Source organism: Lepisosteus oculatus, chromosome 2, assembly GCF_040954835.1.
Source record: "Lepisosteus oculatus isolate fLepOcu1 chromosome 2, fLepOcu1.hap2, whole genome shotgun sequence".
Taxonomy (NCBI): domain Eukaryota; kingdom Metazoa; phylum Chordata; class Actinopteri; order Semionotiformes; family Lepisosteidae; genus Lepisosteus; species Lepisosteus oculatus.
In genome coordinates this window covers 34431315-34452454 of record NC_090697.1, presented here as the reverse complement: position 1 = coordinate 34452454, position 21140 = coordinate 34431315, and the positions used below count along the sequence as shown (strand labels likewise).

Below are 21140 nucleotides of genomic sequence, written 5' to 3'. Positions count from 1 at the left end.
GCTTTAAGACAGCTACTTGAGGCAAACTGGACAGAAAGCATTTCTCCAGACGGAATCCTTTCAAACTTCCTGTACCTAAACAATCTCTGAGTTCTAGGAAGATCTGCACATCATCCGCAGAAACATACCAAGTACCTCAATCACATAATGAGTGAGATGATGGCTATGAGATTGACTCCACAGCCAAAACATTGTGTCTCTTCTCTTTTCCTTCCAGCATGGAGTAAATCTTTACCTGTTCCTTTTCAAACGCATAATCAAGGGCTGAACTAGAGCAAAATCCCACAGACCTTGTGGCCCAAGGCACAGAGATAGTTACCACTGACCTAAACCTTATGGAAAATGTAACACTGTAGCTCTTCACCTTTACTGTAGCCTGGACCCCTCTGGTTCACAATATACAGTAAGTTCTCACACCTCTTCAAAAATTATTGAAGCAGGTTACTTCTTTAAACCTAAGATATATCATAACAGTAGAATGCATTCTGTACAGAAATAGAATGATATATTTATTTCAATTTCACAGTAAATAAAATAATCCATAAACAAATACACACTTTTAAGCATACCTTAAGATACCAAGGTTTGACGAAACAAAGGAGTTGTACAGTACCTTTGTGTCTGTGCTTAATTTGTGTTTTGAATGATTTAACTTCTAAAAAAATCTGGCATGTCTGCCAGGGAAGGCTTGTACCCCTGATTAAAAATCACCAATGTAACACATTTAGACTTTTCTGCAACAGCTCATAGACACGGTATCATACTGGGCACAACACACAGCTAGCCAGCTTTTTTAACTTTTAGGTCACTTGCATTTCTTGGTGTATATGTGGGAATGAATGAAGTCTAGGAAATCTGCCACCTGCAGCTCCGACAGCAGTGAATACAAAAACACCGCTACTTCAAAATGCGAAAGAGACGACAGTTATGGCAAACAAAACAAAAAGGTTAAAACAAGGAATACAGAATTTCAGCAGTTGGTATCTTGGGCTTATGAACCTTGTAGATCAGTGATTGACAGTCCTGGATGGTCAGTGTGTCTGCAGGTTTTCAGGGCTCTCTGAAGCACCAGCACCTGAAGAGCTGGGATCATTTGCTAAATTGGTCCCATTAAGCCAGATAATGAGCTGCAGGGGAATGAAAACCTGCGGACACGTCAGTCTTCCATGACAAGGTTTGCCTATCCCTGTTTAAAGCATAATTCTGATGATCATTCAGAAGGCTGACATGTAGGATAACTCAATGACACGGAAACAAATAGAACACTTCCTTAATTTATGATATGAATACAGCACAGCTCCTTACATCCATCCATTTTCCAACCGCTTTATCCAATACAGGGTTCCGAACAAGAGGCATAAGGCAGGACACACCCTGGATAGAACACCAGTCCATAAACACAGAAACTCAGGGCCGGTTTTCCCAAAAACCACTTAAACGATCACAGTGTTTGGACTTTGGAGGAAACCAGAGCACCCGGAGGAAACCTACACAAACCCAAGGAGAACATGCAAACTCCGTACAGACAGTACTCCAGGTCTGGAACTGAACCCAGGAGCCCCAGCACTCAGAGGTAGCAATGCTAACCACTGCGTCACCCCACTGCCCCAGGTCTGTACATGTGTGACCCATTTCTAGCAATGAAAAGACAAGAATGTTCATGGAACATGGTTATATAACTTAAATATAGACAACCTTGTACCACACCACTTTGTCTAGAAGGAGTCCAATTCAATGAACTACAATACCTAGGAATCTAAATGTTCCTTGAATTCAAGTTATGTGCTGCAAGCTATAATATAAAAAACGATACTAGTCTAGACTGTTTGTTACTGGAGAAAAAACACCAGCAGGAAATGTATACACACACATGAGCATTATTCGAAAGAAATACGTCTTTACACAGGCTGAGGCAGATTCAACAATGGCATGAAATCTCAGTGAAACACGATATTTTCAATTGATTTCTTCATTATGCACATTTTGCAAAGTGATTTCAACACCAGACCAATTTGAAATGGAAAACAGCAGGCAGTGTTACAACAAAGATTTTCTGAGCCACAGTAAAGTTGCTGAATATGGCCACACACACTTGCTGAAGATTCTGAAGTACTTGTGCAGCTGATGAGAACGAACAGCAGCTGAAATACCTGCTGTGTTATCGGTAGAGAGAGGGCTTTAGTTTCCACTTTGTTCACAGCTGTCTGGTAAACAAATCCCACCACCTGCTTTGCACCTAACTTCACACACACAGCATACTACTGGTCAAAGTATTCAGTCAGACTGAATAGATAAAATAGTGTTCTATTCAACCATTGTATATAAGAGAAGCAGATAAATCATTTATTTCTAAAAAATATCAGTAAGATGTGGGGATTTGCCTTTTAAATTGGATACAAATATTTTACTTTCATTCTATTTAACAAATAAATTTGATCCTTTAATATGAACATCTGCATACAGTATAACCAAAGTTTACTTTAATGGGAAATGAAGAGAGGAGACCCATATAAAGGTGGTGGTTCTGTTTTTTGAATGTGTATGGTTCACAAAAAAAAACTACACATCTCAATTTGGAACCTACAGCTGTTACCCACAACAAAATATTAAACATCTTTTTCCCAAATTTCTTGCAACTTAAGAGTTGTGGGTCCACATAACACAAGCTTGACATAGTACAGTAATTGCTCAATTCTGTCACAAAAAAATCCTGCAGCAAACAGCAGAAAGAAATTTTGAGTGTTTTATAACTTGAATGAAAACCAAATCCCTTGACAGGAAACAAGTGTCTTTAATTTCTGTTGTGCTGTATATGTGTGAAAAACATTTAAATATAGACAAACCTTGTACCACACCAGTGAGGGCTCCATATTAATTATCTAAAGCTCAGACATCATTTGTATTGCTGAACTTGACCCTGTTGTTTTACTGCTGCTATAATAAAGCTTATACCTAGAATTTATTTTATATAACAGGAAAACAAAGTAATTGTCGATTAAAACATTTTATTTTATTTACTCTGATGCTGTGACTCCTTTAAAACGTTGAATGACAGGAGTCCAGAGGAAATTAAACTAAATGTCTACAAATTATTTGGTCTTAATTCATTATTTATAAGTAAATTCAACATTTTCTATCAAATATTTCTAAGATTATGTATATGAAGGTCAAAAGCTTTTAAGCAGCAAGTTACTTACAGAAAGACTGTGGGTGAAGTCAGTACTGATTTTGAACCCATCTTGATATGTCATATATATTTGTCAAAAGACAGTCAGCCCAACAGATTTCTTTAGAATTGACAGTAATTCACAAGCCACAGGAGACAAGAGGAAACTACACAGAAGTACATTTGAATCACTTCTTTACCCAAAGAGCTGTGGGAGTACGGAACAAGCAACTGTAGTTGAAGCAGATACCCCGGCTTCCTTCAAGAAATGGCTGGATGAGATCCCTGGATCAAATTGACTACTAACAATAAAATGGGACAGAATGGTCTCCTCTTGTTTTGAACTATTATGTGATTACAACAGTACTCATCTTTACTGCGATTTAAAAAATCAATTACCACTGAAAAACATAATAAACTGAAGAGGAAGGAATCCCATTGCGATAGCCGTCAGATGAATGGATATTTTATTAAGAAAGCTATGTAGTTCTGACGGGAAGCATGTGCTGCTTCACAAACCAAATTCAAGTAATAGCACAGCGCAAACACTGTGAATTCTCCAACAGTTGCATGATTTACGGTCAGCTTAGAGATTTTACATCGCTGTTTTTCCCAAAAGCAAAGCCGATGCTCAGACGTGTCTCTTCTGTCTTCCACTGCAGTGCAACAGAGCTGAACATTTGTTCTCCTTTGCCTCCCAAATTGCTTCCTGGCACAATTCTGCTGCCATGAACCTTGGAACAGTGTCTGTACTTTTGGCCAAGGCATGATTTGGCTGGCAATTTTATTTGGCAACAATCTAAATATTGTCATAATGCAATTGTTTAGTGCATCACATTTTGGAATGTTATATTAAAGTGACACGCTCTTCTTTAAATGTTTTCTCTCAAAGTTGAGAATGGAAAGTTCTCTGTTCAGAGAAACCAACATACAGTATGTATGTTCTTATTTCTCCAACAGCACGTGCTATCTCTCCAGCGGAACCGATTCCCCATCAAGATGTACAGCAGATTTCTAGAGGGGAGTACCCTTTTCAGAATGCAAGTATTACACAATAACAGAATCAGAACTTTAAATGTACAAGACAATGCCCTTTTTCCAAATAAAGCCATTTTAAATGTGAACCATTCACTTTTTGCACCACTTCTAGGCACCAACTTTATTAGATAATTTCTCAGCAAACTGTTGTTTTCTAATGACCATTGATACAGTCTATAACTCACATTGCAGATCTTCAGTTGTCTGTATCTTATTCTTAGGTGTTTTATATTTGCGTGTGCCAAAACACACAGAATATCATTAATATGGAGAATATGGGCAGTGATGTCTTACCATGACCAAATTGTCCCATATAATGACTTGAAAGTGCATGATCCTTGTGAATCCAAAAAAGCTAAGTATATTGATGTGTGCAGAGCAAAAAAAAAAACAACTATTAGCAGCTATGGAAGCTGTATTAACCAACCCATTGAAGCGTTTTTCTGAACATGCTAAAATGATCTCTAATTTCTTGACATTGTTATAGCAAAAACAAGGCTTCCCATGGGATGAATGTTAATTTTGTTTCTGAAACAATGAGACTGATGTTAAAATACAAGAGATCCAAACAGAAGGAATTAATCACAAAGACAAGACCAGAAAAGTTCATTACGCTTATTTTTGTCTGTGACTAATAAATGGAGCTGATGAACAAAATGAATATGATTACAGATGAGAAGTCATATTGATAGATGGTAAGTCTTTTTTCTGCCAATTACAAACAAAAGTATTGGAAAATAAGTATTTTATCTCCTTCAATACCTGCAAACTCTACTTAAAAATAAAGAAAGTTCTAAGTATCAGCAAATTACATAAGTGTAAGTGATGCGAGTATTTAACTACAGTCAGAACAGCATGACCGTTCCCACAATTCTCATGGAGGGAAAGTACAGTATATTTATACACATCAATGGGAAGGAGAGCTGAACAATATTGGACAATGCTGAGATCATCCTGGGATGGACCGTATTTCTTGTAAAGATATGAATCCACAATAAAAACAAAATAATTTCATGTTAATTAAATACTAACAAGGTATCAATCGTACATAACAGCTCCACTCAGCTCTTATTCAATGAAATGTAATAGTGAAATATATTTTAAATATAGTGATCATTAATTAGTATTCCAAGAATTGGAATATTAATAATAATTGCTTACACTTATAAAGCGCTTTTCTGGACACTCCACTCAAAGCGCTTTACAGGTAATGGGGACTCCCCTCCACCACCACCAATACTAATATTGAATACTAATTGAAACCCAATTGAAAACCATGAAACAAGATTTTCTTAAGAATACTAGTAACAACTGGAAGTTACAAAACATCACCTCCAAATGCACTAAAAGCACATTCAACAGTGGCAGTCTTGCAGGATATTCTAGGCTCTAAACGCCTGACTTCAAGGTTTAGAAATTTCTCCTGCATTTCCTCTCCTACCATCCCTAATTAAATGAATGTGACCATTTTCATTAGGTTTCCGTTTGTCAAATTAGTGCTAAAATCAAGCCACTGGTGCTTCTTAGCTCAGATGTAATACACTAGCTGCCACTAAAGCAGACTGGTGAGCTGTGCTGCATGATGTACATTCACATTCACCAAAAAAAAGCTAAGCACTCCAAATTACTATGGCAGACTTTCAGTGTAACAGTGATTTTTATTCTAATCGGAAGCATAAATCTCAGCCAGTAATAAACAGTACAAAGAATGTTTAAAAATCAAAGTGCTTCGTAGGGCAATTAGTCTGCAGTCCTCTAATATCTACAGGGAAACGCCTGAGGAAAAATAATTGACTTTGCTAATATTACCCTTGGCAATAAGAAAACAGATTTGCATTTCATTATCGGTACCGAGTCCCTCATCTAATTGTTAGCCCCAAATGTGTACAGACATAAATGATGAGCTCAGAGGCCCTGATCAAAGAATCTCAGATAATTCATTGTGAGACTGAAAGAATTATTTACTTAGTAAAACTGACAGGTAATCCAAACTTGTAAAGATAATGCAAGTATTTCAAAAATGGCACTTGGTCCTAAGTCACAGTGTACTAGGAAGCAATAAAATGGCAAAATGCTTGGTTTTCATTATAAAGAAACAAAGGCAAAGCACTAATTTTTCTTTCATGGCTACAGTCAGAGGAAGTGTAAGTACTAATTGGAATCTGTGAGCGAAACCTAGCCAAGTTCAGAATTTGTCATTGCTCTTGGAAAATTATTTGTCATTGAGTGAATCAGAGCACAGTTTTTTTTTCTTCTCTTCAGGGGAGGATCAGCTTATCTTATGCAAAAATTAACTAATTTTAGGCTGGATATCATGATCACAGTTAGGGTTAGGGCTAAAGTAAGGCTAGAATAGTGTTGAAGTAATTGTTCAGCATTCAGTTTTGGTTAAGGATATAGTAAAGTCTTTAGCTTAAGAGCTAAGACATAAGTCTGGGGTGATGACTTATATTTGTAATTGTACTTCATACGAATTTCAGCTATTACTGTAGATCTATACCTCACAGAAATAATGTCACAAAATAATAAAAAATATGTTGATCTTTCATCTTGTTTATCCCAATGAGAAAAAAAAACAGATCTTGTGTTGTCCTTTGCCCTGTGATTCCTCGTCTCTACCTCGTTCGATCAAAATTTCAACTCCCATGGGCCAAACTAAACAAAAAGTGACAAGCACCTATTTTTTTCAGACATGGTTAAAGTCTGGATGATCTGTTGCAGGGCTGTGATAACTTAAGTCTTCCTCAGTTCTCTCTTCTATAATGAATAAAAATACAAAGCCCTTGAGTTCTAAAAATTACCAGAACCTAGGTTTCTACAAAGCATCATCTCACAAACAGCTAGAGCAAGTTGTTTACATTTTTCCTATCTTCGGCAGTAGCAAAGTGATTTAGTTTGTTAGGCTTAATTGGAATTCAGTTCTAAAGCATTTAATTGGAATAAAAGTCTACAGATAAGCTGACTCTTCATGACCAGGACTGGACACCCTTAACATACAGACACCAAACCTACTCTTCTAATTGACAGCGCCTCAAAGTTAAAATGCTACTAATAAAGAATCTATAGGAGAGGTTAAATAACCACCTTTGCTTTAGTACTGCCTCAAATGTTAAAATTGAAAATTTCAAGTTTAAAAATATGATACTTGCACATGGGATGTGAAATGGAACTTATGCAATACCTTTGTGTTATTCAGTTGAGCCAGACCAGTACAGGCATTGGCTAAAAGGAAATCCCCACTTAACACTGCCATTTTGTTTCCAAACTCCATGTCCTTCAGAGGGCCATCAGAATTGATCCAGTCTTTCAGGTTCACTATCCCACGATGCACCAGGAATGCAGTGTGGATGAGCTCAGTTATCTCAGCAAGGTTCCGCTGGCTGCAAAACAAAGGAAGTAAATACGCTAAGAACCTATAACTTGCACCCCAAAGAAGACAGCTAAAATCCAAATTGGCATAGGATTTCGAAAACACCCACTTTAGCATATTCTAATGTAAATGTGTATATAAAAAACATCACTGTAAAAGGTGCGTAAATTGTTCATTAACTTTTCCCCCCTCGATACCAGCATCAGTATAAACTGTACATCTTGTTAAGTCACATGCTATATCATTTTACAGCTGCCTAGGAAAATGAAAGCCAATCAGATCCACATTGACATACTTAACACCTTGTTTAATGTAATTCAGCACTAAAAAACTGTATCCTGGATATATTCTGTTCTTGTAAACCTGAACAAAGAACAAACACATTTAACTACAGTATTGTTGGGATGTATAATGCAGATTGTTTCCTATTCCTTTGCAATTTGTCAATTATGTCCTTGTGAAGTAGCAATCATTCTTGCAACAAGCTGCCGATTTTGATTTGTTTCCTAAACACAAAAATATTAAATGACTGTAAAACAAAACAAAAAAATAATGTACTTTTAGCTACGGTAGGTTATAAAAACCTCTTGCGAGCACAAGCGAGTTTTGCTCAGGTCCAGGCATTCCTGGCTAGGCTACAGCTCTGCTCTGCCAGCCTGCTTGGACGAATGTTTTCCAGGAAGGTTTATCTTAATTCCGCTCCTGTGACGGGCAGCCCATCAGCATTACAGGCTCCAGGCTGATGAAACGAGCCTCCTGACTAGAATACCAATGAGAAGCAGTGGTGGACTGAGGAGGGGGTGAAAAAAGGTGGTGTTGTACTGCAGCAGAAGATGCTTGGGCACAAGGGGATTCCGAGTGATAAGTACCGAAAAACGCTGCTAACTTCAGCGACGGCTCATTTCCCCAGCTGAAGGCAGCCATTAATATCCAGAGAAGATCAGCTCCACCTCTCTGACCTCTGCTAGTCAAGTGTGCCGATGACAGCCCTGTCTCTTCATCGTGCCCACTAGGGCTTTCAACACTGCAGCTTCAACAGCACTCAGGGCACCCATGTGGAGCTTCAGAAAAAATCTGTCAGAGTGGCTTTTACCTCAGTAATGTATTCCACTGACAGCCATATTTAATTTACTATAAAAATCCATTTAAAAGAACCTTACTGTCAAGGAAAGGCACTCTGTAATACTAAAGTCCACAATATGAATTAGAAATAACAGCTATTCTTGATTATCAGCTAAGGGAAAGAAATTGATCTTTTAGAGCTGCTTGGCAGAGCTGTGGCAAGCTATAATCACATGTTGATTCAACCATTACATGAATAATCAGGTGTCTTTCTCCAAGACTGAATTGTTACAAAGAGAAATGAAAAATCTAACAATCAAGTGGAAGAGACAGAGACAGTCACTTAAACATCACGTCTTTCACAGAACAAAGGTGTTGAATACATTTCCTGATGAGACAATTAGATTCCCATTTTCTCTCATCTCTGAGATTTGATTTTATTTATTTTTAGATATGGATTCTATTAATTAAACGACACATCATTTTCCAGCTGACATTAAAATTCGTCAGTGTTCACTTTGCCCCGTTCAGGCAGTCACCGTCACATTTCCTGAAGAACAAAACGTGTCCAACATTGCAGGTCTCTGTTTCTCAATGCAGTTAATTCCTCACATTCTATGCTTCTTTAAATGGAATATAACTTAGATTTCTGAGCCATCCACAACCCAATCTTTGCTATCAGGCTTTGATACACGGATACACGATGTACAAAAACAAACCTATCCAGGAATCTAGCGGATGGACATAAAAAAGGGGGCTTAAAATTATGGTCCAAGACTAATCACCTCTGAGATCTGACTGCAGAACACAATGTTTTTGCAGTCCAGATCTTCAATTCAGATTCAGAAGCTGAGCTGCGGCTGTTGTGTACCAGGACTGACCTCACTCACAGCCTGACAGGACAACACACTTTAACCCTTATTCTTAACCCCCTGCCATCTCCACTCCCCACATCACCATGTCAGACCAGAAGCATATGAAAAGGGTGCTTCCTATAAATAGCAACCACTTCTAGTTGCATAGCAACACAGCAGCCTCGGATGCCATCTTTGTGAACTGTTTTGCGCAGTGGCATTCCAGTTCTTGATGGTTTACATCTCAATTTTCCAAAGATAGCATTATCATTTTCCATTGTACACACTTTGGTGCTGTGATTTCCTGTTAATGACTATTAAAAAAGTTTCGTAGGTGCATTCTAAGGGCCTCTGATTAAGCCTCCTGTGGCTACAGAACGTTCTTGTTATCAGTATGTCCCTCTGGCTGTGGCCCAGGCTGATAAGCTCCATGTGGACTGCTTAAAAACTGTATTTCAAGACATACAGTATTTTTCTGGGTAAGATAAAGGTGTCCACAATGTTTATCTCTTTTATTTCCAAATTAAAATGGAAATTAAAACGTTCACCCAGGTTAAGAATTTGTTCAGCTTGATGCAGATTGTTTCTTAAAAGAAAATGTTTCTTAAAAAGAAAGTGTATACAAGCTGAAGAACAGTAAGAGTTCACATTTTCACAAGTGATCTATCTGTAAGGGATAAATACTAATGTAATTGGGCATACTTCACAGTTTGCATTAGAAATGTAATGCAATCAAATTTAATTTGTGAAGCCATGAAGTTGTCCTATTACTGTATATGTGGTAAGACCAGTTTCCACTCTTCGGGACAACATTGCCACTATTTGGAAATGAAACATATCACTGCTTTATTTTTCTTATTTACACTTTACTGAGCAGTAGATAAAATACAGCACTGTAGAATGAAGGTGGAGTACAAAGAATTACAATGTTTATATACTTTTTTTTTAACATTTACAGTATTCATATATCTTTGCCCTCAGGCTAGATGCAAAACATACAAGCTTATGGTAATCACCACAAGATAGTATGAGCAAAAGTACTGTACATGTAGCTAATTAAGCACGAGTTTGATTTTGCCATTTTACCTCTCCAAAACATTCAAGCTCCATTTGTAATTAATAATAATAATAATAATAATAATAATAATAATAATAATAAAACAATAACAACAACTCCTTACACTTATATAGCACTTTTTCTGGACACTCCACTCAAAGTGCTTTACAAGTAATGGTGACTGGTAACAGCCAATGGGAAATTTGGCCAGGACGCCGGGGTGACACCCCTACTCTTTTCAAGAAACACCCTGGGATTTTAAATGACCACAGAGAGTCAGGACCTCGGTTTTACATCTCATCCAAAGGATGGCAACTTTTTACAGCATAGCGTCCCCATCATTATACTGGGGTAATGAAATGTCTTTGCTACGAGCTCACCGGGGAAGGGGAGTTCGACTGAATGTTTCGATACCGTTTACTGGACAGTAGCAGAGAAAACAGTTTACGACTGGAATGACTGGGGTCCTTGAAAATGGGCCTGGCCTTCTTCAGACATCTAGCTGAGTAGATATCCTGGATGTTTTGTAGCTCATAGCCGGTAATGAGCTGTGCTGACTTCACCACCCTCTGCAGTACTTTACGATCCCAGGAGGAGCAGCTCCCATACCAGGCAGTGATGCAACCAGTCAGGATGCTCTCAACAGCGCATCTATAGAAGTTGGCCTGGATATGTGATGACATGCCAAACCTTTTCAGCCTGCAGAGAATGAATAGGCGCTGTCATGCTGTTTTGACCACGATGTTGGTGTGGTGGGTCCAGGTTAAGTCCTCTGTGATGTTAACTCCCAGGAACTTGAACCTGCTGACCCTCTCCACTGCACTAACATTGATATAAATTGGTATGTGGTCTCCTCCCTGGTGTTACCTATAATCAGCGATCATCTCCTTAGTCTGGCTAATGTTCAGAGAGAGGTTGTTCTCCTGGCACCATGCTGCCAGGGTTTCAACCTCCTCCCTGTACGCAGACTCTTCACCACCTGTGATCAGGCCGATGACTGTTGTATTGTCCGCAAACTTAATGATGGAGTTTGAGTTATGCCTGGTGACACAATCATGGGTAAATAAGGAGTAGAGGACAGGGCTAAGCACACAGCCTTTGGGGGCTCCAGTGTTTAGAGTCAGAGTAGAGGAAATGTTGGTGCCCGCCCTCACCACCTGCGGACGTTCTGCCAAGAAGTCCAGGATCCAGTTACAGAGGGAGGTGTTCAGCCCCAGGTCCTGGAGCTTGATGACGAGCTTTGAGGGCACTATGGTATTGAATGCTGAGCTGTAATCAACAAAGGGCATTCTGTTTATACCTTATGTATAGGTTATATATAAAGGTTTATACCTTTATATACAGTACCTTAAAAGTTGAATGTACTTTGTAGAGTATTATTTTCTCTTTCTAAAGCACATGCCTTTTAAATCACTTAAAAATTAAGATTAGTATCAGTTGTACCAATAGATCCAGCTGAGTGTAAATAATACAATATTGTATACTGGTGTCAGCTACATGCTTGTAGGTCCCAAGAAAAGCCATTACTTTAAATTGGAAACAATGGGCGTTGTCAAAGGGTTTATGCAGCTATCCTAGATCCTTGAGGTAGTTAACAATGACCCAGATAAAAAGAGTTGTACTAATCATTAAAGCATTCTCTGTTTAGTCATTAAGTTTGCCATCTTAGAACATCAATATTGAACAGGTACCATCATTATACAACTATGACTGGAGCATTCAGCCATGAAGGCCTCATGGCAAGATAAAAGACGCAGGTGGATATGCTGCAGATCATCTCGGAGGAGAAAGGAATCAAGACTGGAGAAGTGACTGTGTTGTGAAAGACACCTCCTTCGTACAGTCTATGAAACCAAATTTATCCAGGTAAGGTGTACTGGAAGAGTCCCATACTCTTAAGAAAGGGTCTTATATTGTTGGTAATACAGATTTCCAACAATATTATCCTTGAATTATTGAATTATTTTGGAATAGGTTCCCATTTGTTTTAGAGGGTGATTTAGTCCTGGGAAGGATCCTTGTTAAATAGGACACAGGTTCCCTCTTTACCCTTTCAAACACCAAGGTGTTTTGATTCTCAATGTCATGGAGAATTCTGCGTTTCCTAGGTCTGTAAAAGACAGGGCTCTGGTAACTTACTGATCGGTAAATATCTGTATACAGCGCAAGATGTGTATGGTGTATCTGTGTCATTTATTGAAAAATAATTCATTTACTTAGTTGATGATTTTATCCAAAGTGACTTACATATGCACCCATTTACAGTGCGTCTTGAAAGCTTTTGAACCCCCACTGCAGCTCTTTATATGTCACACTTTTACTATGAAATCCTTGTTTAATCAAAAACTGTCCTTACTTTTCTATGTATTATTTAGTGGAATTGATCCATTAACAGAAAATGAAATTGGTAAATAAAAATGAGTGCACATGCAATAGTAAGTAAATCACAAGGTTGAAAGAGTTATACAGAGTCAATCACCAGGACAAGGTTTCGAATGCCCTCTACTACTCACTGTAAGTAACCTAGTCAATTTGGTCTTACCCGACAGGTGAGTATAATACACCATGCCATGACCAAAAGAGATCTTGTGCAACCTCAATATGGGTGTTATAAGTGCTCAACATTTTGAAGAGGGTTATAAAACCATAGCAAAATGTTCTGGAGTTCACTGCAGTGGTCTACTGTAGGACAAGCAGTCTACAAATGGAGCAAATATAAGACCATGGTGACTCTACCTAGATGTGCCCAGAGGGCAAAAGGAAAACTCCTAGAGGACGTCTAGAAGAACCCCAGGACCACATCCTAGGATCTCCAGGCCAGACCTGAAGCGGGCTGTTCATGCGAGACAGCCAACAAATCTGGTGCAGTTAGAACAGTTTTGTAAAGAAGAGTGGGCAAACATTCAATGTGAAAGCCTGATTAGTAACTATAGGAGACATTTGGTTGCTGCGACAGCTGCTAAAGGATGTGTCACCACTGAATTCTTACTGTTGCACACTTGGGTCACTGAGTTTCTGTTCAATAAACATGTTTTATCAAATAAATAATGACACATTTCTCTATACGTGTTCATTATTTAGGTTATCTTCATTACATTTTAGAGGTCAGATAAAAGAGTTTTTTTGAGATAATTCGCCTAAGGCAGGTGAAAGATGAAGGGTTCACATACGTTTAAGCAGCACTGCACATGGATGGGTGGCTTTACTGGAACAAACTGGATGATGGAGCTTTCTCAAAGGCACAAAAGCAGTGTCTCACCTGGGAAATGACCCCACAGCCTTCCACATTCACAGCTGCCCCTAAAAATAAATCTTTGTCTCTCCTATGAAGCTTGACCCCGGCTATTACTGTATCAGTAAGCTGTGCCACTGAAGACAAGAACACATGTGCTGTATAACACTTACCAATACTTACAATTTGCTTGCATCACTGATATTTCTGTTATTCCTTGCTGTAGGCAGTGCTGTTGTACCTTGAGTGAGGTACTTTACCCCAGGTGTTTCAGTCCACACAGCTGAGGAAGTGGGATCCAGTAGTGTTGGGGGGGTAATTCCTGTGACAGACTAGTGTCACATCCTTTCTAGTCTGCTACACGCAACAGAAACCAGGATGACCTATGGCCCCATGAGACACTGTGGCTCTGTCTGGACTCTTCCTTTTCCTATATTTCATTAGCCAAAACCAAACGCAAATTCAGCTTTAAAAATAGGTACAGCATTATGCTACAGGCTAGATGGATTTAGCTGTATTTTGCTGGAAATCACAAAATTGACTTTAATAACACAAAGTACTGAAAAGAAAGCCATATGCTGTTTAAAGACAACTGTCTTCCGAATGCTAAACAGCTTAACTGAATGGCCATAACCTGTGAGCAAAGCTGTTTCCACATGGACAGTTCTGATAAAACAGTACACATTATTTAGCAGCCATCGCAATGTAGTATGAAGCCTATTTGTTAGCTGATTACCATATCCCAGCCAACTATTAGCAGACTCTAGTCAAGCACGATACATTTTACAAATGCTGCATGTCAAATGGGAGGTGACAATTACAGGAGATATCAATACACATCATACCAAATGGTAATGAGCCATACTCAGAGGGCTAGCAGTCACAAAGAGAGCACCAGTTTAAATGAGTGTGGAAGAGGTAATGGGAAATGGGAAATTACTCAGTGCTCATTAGGAACCCATGGAAAGCTAGAGCAGGGGATTTTTTTTTGTCTTTCAAAGCTAATGAATAGAACCATCATAAAATACTGCTTTTCTAGCTAAAAAAAAATTCTATCTTAACGAGGTTAAAATAAGTTAAAATAGCATGCTTTATGGCATGTTTCAAACAGTACTGAACAACCCAAAATTGAAACCTCTCACCCATTTGAGTAGTACTGACATGCACCCCTGATCAAAATCCACCTGGTGTTTCAGAAAGGCGTTTCAGTTAACCAAATTAAAAATCAAAAAGCCAGCTGTTAATGTTTGGTATTAATGCAAGGGCTTTGTGCATAAATTATTTATTGGCAAAGGAGTTTCCTCAGCATTGCACAGAGCTTCTATTTTTAAATTAGACATGTAGATTTAAGTGGGCGGCGTAGTGGCACAGTGGTTAGCATCGCTCACTCAAAGCCCTGAGGCCCTGGGTTCAATTCCTGGGGTGCTCTCTGTGTACAGTTTGTATGATCTCCACATGTTCGTGTGGGTTTTCTCTAAATGCTTCAGTTTCCTCCCACAGGCCAAAGACCTACTGGTAGGTTAACTGGCTTCTGGGAAAGCTGGCTCAGGTTTGTGTCTGTGTGTCTGCCCTGTGATAGACTGGTGTCCTATCTGTACACTGCTTAGCGTCTATTTGTGAGCCTCGACTAAAATTTGAAAACATTCTATCAAAAACCAAACTGTTCTTGCAGGGTTCGGCTCCAATATTCCTTGTTACATTCCTTGATGAAACAGCGAGAAAATGGTCTGAAAAAAAGGTTCTCAGGGCAGACCGAAACATTTCATTATAAAGCTACTGATGTTTCATGCCATCCACTCTTGTACCAAAGTGTATTTCAAATCATCCTCTAGTGTCTTAGAAATACAGCACCACTGAACCCAGCTATAAAGAGCTCTCTGCTCGCTCTCCACTCTAAAATGGTCTTTAGCAGATAAAGAATCGGGATGCAAATTCAAAAAAAATATTAAAAATGTTCCATTTTCAAAATGTCAGCTTTGAGAAAAAAAAAACTGTTTTATCCAAGAAAGCCTAAGTATACATAAATATATATTTCTGATTCAGACAAAATCTTTAATTTACCCTATTTTTGTCTCATCCTAAACTGTTACATTTTATCAGTTGTCATGTAAAATAAATATAATTGCAACTTGTTCCTAGCAGAAATACTGACAATTATTAAACCAGTTATAAATTGTTGCTACGGTACAATATCCTAGTGGCTGATCCCAGAATGTTCACTCTTGTCTCATTACTTAAATCATTATTGTAGTGCCATAAACCAGTAGCACTGACCCATAATGCTCATTGCTCATTGACACGGTAGCAAGGGCTCCTGTGCACAAGCCTTCAACAACAGGTGTACAATTAAATGCAGAGCAGAGTCACATCTCATTATTTCCTTTCACTTCTTGCATGGAGTTCACCACTGCGGACACAAAGCTCTTCAGCTGCCTCCTACCATAGGCAGAGCCCCGTTGTCACTGGGGTGCTTCACAGTTTGAGCAAAATAAGCGGTATTTAGGCGTTTGAAATGAAATTAAAATAAACAGGTGTTTTTTCTTACTGTGTGTGCTCTGTAAGAGCTCTTCTGCATTTCAATACTTGGTTTAAAATCTACACAGAACTGTAAAGTTGTTGTTTTTTTAAAATAAGAATCGACTGTTTTTATTTTGGCACCAAAATTTAAGAAAAGCCATCTGTGTTTTTCAAGTCTTGACTGGCAGTCAGACATGGCAGACATGGCAGCATGACCACACGCAAGGGAGAATGAGAACACACAGGAGGACTCCTCCTACCCGCCGACCGACGATTCAATTAACTTTGAACACATCACAGGGACCACTATCCCCGTACCAGAGTTTCGACACCGACTGGAGGAGAGGTATGTCTCTCACTGACAGCACTTAAAACAGGGCCCAGGCCGGCTAACCCCACACTGCCCATCACCACTTCAGCAATCCCAGTCACAGTCAGCTAGTGACATGACTGAGGCGCAAGCAGCACGATCACCGATTAAGGGGGGGTCTCTGAGTATGTTTCTAAAAGTTAAAGAGATACCAGTGCTGTATGATAAAACAGAAAAACAAAAAAAAACTGTATGACTTTGTGACCCCTGACCTCACCCAACTCAAAACAGATAACTGATTTTGTTCAGTTCGTCATATACCATAGCCTAGATTGGAATCTACATTTCCTGGAAGCTTTGTTTGGTGTCCAAAACTGGTTGAAGTCCAGCACAGATTTGAATAGAGTGGGTCAGGCAGGTGTTGTAATTGGAAGGGATAAACACAACTAATACCATTACAGGTGGGTTGCTGCGTCAGCATGCGTAGGTTGTAATAGGTTTATTCCATGCTGAAAAAAAGAAGAGAAGAAGAAGTGTTTTCTTTCTTCTTTTTTTTCAGCATGGAATAAACCTATTACTAATACCATTACAGGTTTTATTTGAGACCGGATATAGTCTCCTGTTAATTACTACTAATTAAATGTCTGCATAATGAAACAGAATTCAATATTTTAATTAATTTTCCCAAATGGCCAATTAACACAACACAATTAACATTAAAGTGACAAAAACAGAGCTAAACAAACACATTTAATACTGAGCTGTATTATAGCAGGTTTTCTCTTCTGTGCGGCTGCCGATTTATCTACCACCCAGTGGAGAAGGCGAAATGTGCAGGAAAAGTAGATTAGAGTCTAGACAATGACATCAAACTCTAAAGCCAATTTGAACTCAATCCAGATTTACATGTTTTGAGCAGGATGAAGTCTATGGTTACAATCAGACAACTGTTTTACTGAACATTTCACATTTCACGGAATTACAATGTAGGCTCATTTGAGATCTCTACAATTAAATTATTGCTCTATCATGTAAGGTCTTTTTGATTTCTGGAAAAGGTTATAACCATTCAACGGTTAAGTAGAGGTAAAAAATGGGCCAAACATGACCTATACCATGAACAGGAGTAAGTTAGACGTTGCAGTAGTACTTGCTACTAATTCTGTACATTTCCAGCAATTCCTTTAATCAATCAGTTATTCTAATGTATACTTGTCAATCTTTTTCTATCAACACTGCTAATAGTTCCACAACATAGTTCTTTTCCCTGCTTCTGTGACTTAATTACAATAAAAGGTGGGATTTTGAATAACAGCTCCAGCACATTCAGAATAAATATCAATAGCTTTTCCTATCTTGGCAATATCACATGCAATCTCAATTACTTTGTTACAGCTGACAATTCTGTAGCAATCTGCCCGCTAGCAATTCTAACTACCAGTAATTACCACATGTAAAACTACCCTTACAGCGTGCGCACACATAAATATGGAACACACACAATAGAAAACTTGAGAAATGAGCCACCAGGCCCATGGAGAGTTTCCTCTCATGGCTCTGCAGGCATACAGCAATCCAGACCTGGAAACTACATGCCATTCGGCCCTGGGCTCAGGCCAAGCAAGGCAGCTGACTGGTGCCAAACAGTGCAGAATTTGCAGAATTATAGTGGTTTTGTGATATTGACTTATGCATTCTGGAGCAGAGTCAACAGTATAAACGGTCACTTAATATAAATAAGTAAACAAGGCCACTGATTTTTACCTTTGTATTACAGCTTTGCGGTGCAAATGCATCAACAATTGAAGAAAAATGAATCTTCTGAGTTAACCACAGGCTTTGATGTTCTAGAACATTATTTAGGCAAAGGCTGCGAGCATGCAGCGAGAGATATAACAGTTCCAAATCAAGCAATGGTATAACAGGGGAAAAAACTGTGTCTGAAGTGACTGCTGTCCGAGCACTGGAAGAATTCAGTCACTTCCTGTAGGAGCAGGCAATGAGACAGGCCTGGGGTGTGGTTCAAGAAAAAAAAGCAAAGATTAACCGGACGCTTGTAATAGTTACTAACCAGACCGACACCTCACACCCACTGATGTGACTGCAACAGAGGTCTCACTAAAAAAGAGGTCATTGAAACACCACAGACATGGCCAAACATAACACTGGATTCTGGTAACTACTTGGCACAGCTGACACATAATACGCATATAAAATTGCCCATTTAAAGCACTATCCGTCTTCATTTTTTTTCTTAAAAAATATGAAAGGGAACAGTCTTTCTGAAATGACATGCTATTTTTAAGCAGAGCATAAACCAAAGCTTAAAACATTAACCCATGTGAACAACCTTTTTTATTAATCTAGTTAACAAATCAGTTCTGTTTGTACTGTAAATAAAGGGACGATGCCAACACACCCCGAACCAGCTGATGGAGGATATTTTTTTCCAGTGGAGTACACATATATCTTGGCTTATCATTATTGACTATACAAATGGAAGTAAGGTCCACATAGTATGGTCAAAAACCTGTGAAAAGTTTCACACTTCATTCCCATGTCAGGAGAGGTCAGGAGATTCCCCATCAGAAGTCTGTATACAGAAACTTCTTTAGCAAAGGCAAAAAGGTTTCACCAATATATTATATTTGTGGATTAGTAAAGACTATTTCTTAAAGACTCACCCTGTATTTGAATTTTGTAAGGCATCATGGAAATGGCAATGAACTTCAATGCCAGAAAGAAATCCGATGCTTTGAAGAAGGAACACTTTTAATCCCAAAGCAGCGCTCCAAAAAAACAAGCACTGACTACTCAGTCAAGGCTTTAAAGGTCTGCATATTACAAATTGACCCTAAACATTACCAGGAAGTTAAAGATATCCCCAGTGATGACTAGTTCATCTTGCCAGGAAAATTGTGCAGGATACGCCCTGTCATCTCTGAATATGACCTGAATAAAACTGATCTTAATTGCATCTGTTTCTTCCTCATTAAGGAACCATATGGTTTCCAACTGCTCTTCTCATCAATATAAGACGTGCATCTTTTTTTCCTAAATGAAATCCCTGACGATCATGGATGTCGGCTGCGCAGAGCTGAGAAAGCGAAGAACAGATTATAACGTGACTTCTCCCCTTCCCAGAGGGCTGGAAGCTGCATTCAATATGCAGCAATGTCAATACTACCAAGACTTATTGGATGTCCCTTTCTTTGTGTGGTATATGAGCCTCACTGTATCGCCAAAGTTGGTCGACTCTCGACACTCTATTCCTACAAAAGACTGTTGGGATGAGGGGTGAATGCAACGTGTGCAGTGCTGAAAAAGACCCTTAGCTAAGAGGGGACTCCCTCAAGGGCTGGCCCAGGGCATGCTCACAGGGAATTTAGGGAAACTCACTATAATGCCTTATGCAAAGCTGCAACCTTGTAGACTGCTCTGAAGCTTTGGGATTTTATTGGGTTATAAGAGCCTTGACAAAGATCAACTTCACACGGGTTAATCCTGGTGAAAAATGACATATTTAAGATCAAACAAGTCTGAACTTAAATTGATATTTTGCCTTTGCATTGTGATCCTGGAATATCACATTGAGAGAGTCTGATCTCAGCTTAATCTCTTATTGAAAACCGCAAAAAACAGTTAAATGTGTAGGATTTCTTTTCTTTATTCCTATTGCGTTTCCCTCATGTTCCTGCTGCTTCTCCAAATTAAACCACAGCATGTTAAAAAACCAGAGTTCTAAAAAAGAGCACTCTCCTATGACCTGTTCAGATTACTGACCAAGTAATAAACACAAGTTCAGCAACTGCTAATGAAACCACATAAACCACTCCTTCTCATTTTATTTTATTGATTTACCTTGATTTATGGAGGAAAAACAAAAACATTCAAGAAAATTGAATTAATTCAAACGAAAAACAAAGCAGTTTTGATAGTGTAGCTCCAAAAGGTTTCTTGATAGGGTATTGCTCATGACAGCTGAGGGCACAGTGTAATACTACTTTTTAACATTTACTAAATTTCTTGCTGATAAAACAGCCCATACAAAGGGCTGTACAGGGCTAGTGGGGTCACAGGAGATTTTCAGTGTACTGGGCTATAACAAAAAAAACTAATTATAAGGGCAATTCAGACACTCATTAACTCACCCAGAAAGGAATTGTAAGAAAGTCAGAATCTGCTATTGGAGTAACCACATCTGATTAACGTTCATAAATAATGGGATACACTGCAGCTTGACCCCATCTTCAAATTGAAAGTTTTCTGACTACAAACCTCAACCATATCTTATAAATCAATGAGTAATAAAATAAAGCAATGCATATTAAGAAATATAACAAACACAGCTTTATATATTCCGTTACCCAGATTTTAAGTTTTTTTTTTCATTTAATACTAGATAAAAATGAAATGTAACTACCTTACTGCTACCATAATAGGGAAATATAGACTGCTTACTGAATTGCAGTGTGTAGAAATCTCTTCTTTGAGTTACTGAATTCAATTTTATTTCTGCAGGCAAGGAAAGAAG

General features: G+C 38.6%; 1 protein-coding gene across 1 annotated transcript in view; it reads right to left on the bottom strand.

Moving 5' to 3' along the window:
• pdss2 (prenyl (decaprenyl) diphosphate synthase, subunit 2) overlaps window positions 1-21140 on the bottom strand; it is a 69284-nt gene that overhangs the window by 23863 nt on the left and 24281 nt on the right. Inside the window, exon 3 of the mRNA XM_015349364.2 lies at window positions 7386-7584. Coding sequence (XP_015204850.2) covers window positions 7386-7584 — 199 coding nt within the window. The remainder of the gene's footprint in view (window positions 1-7385; window positions 7585-21140) is intronic.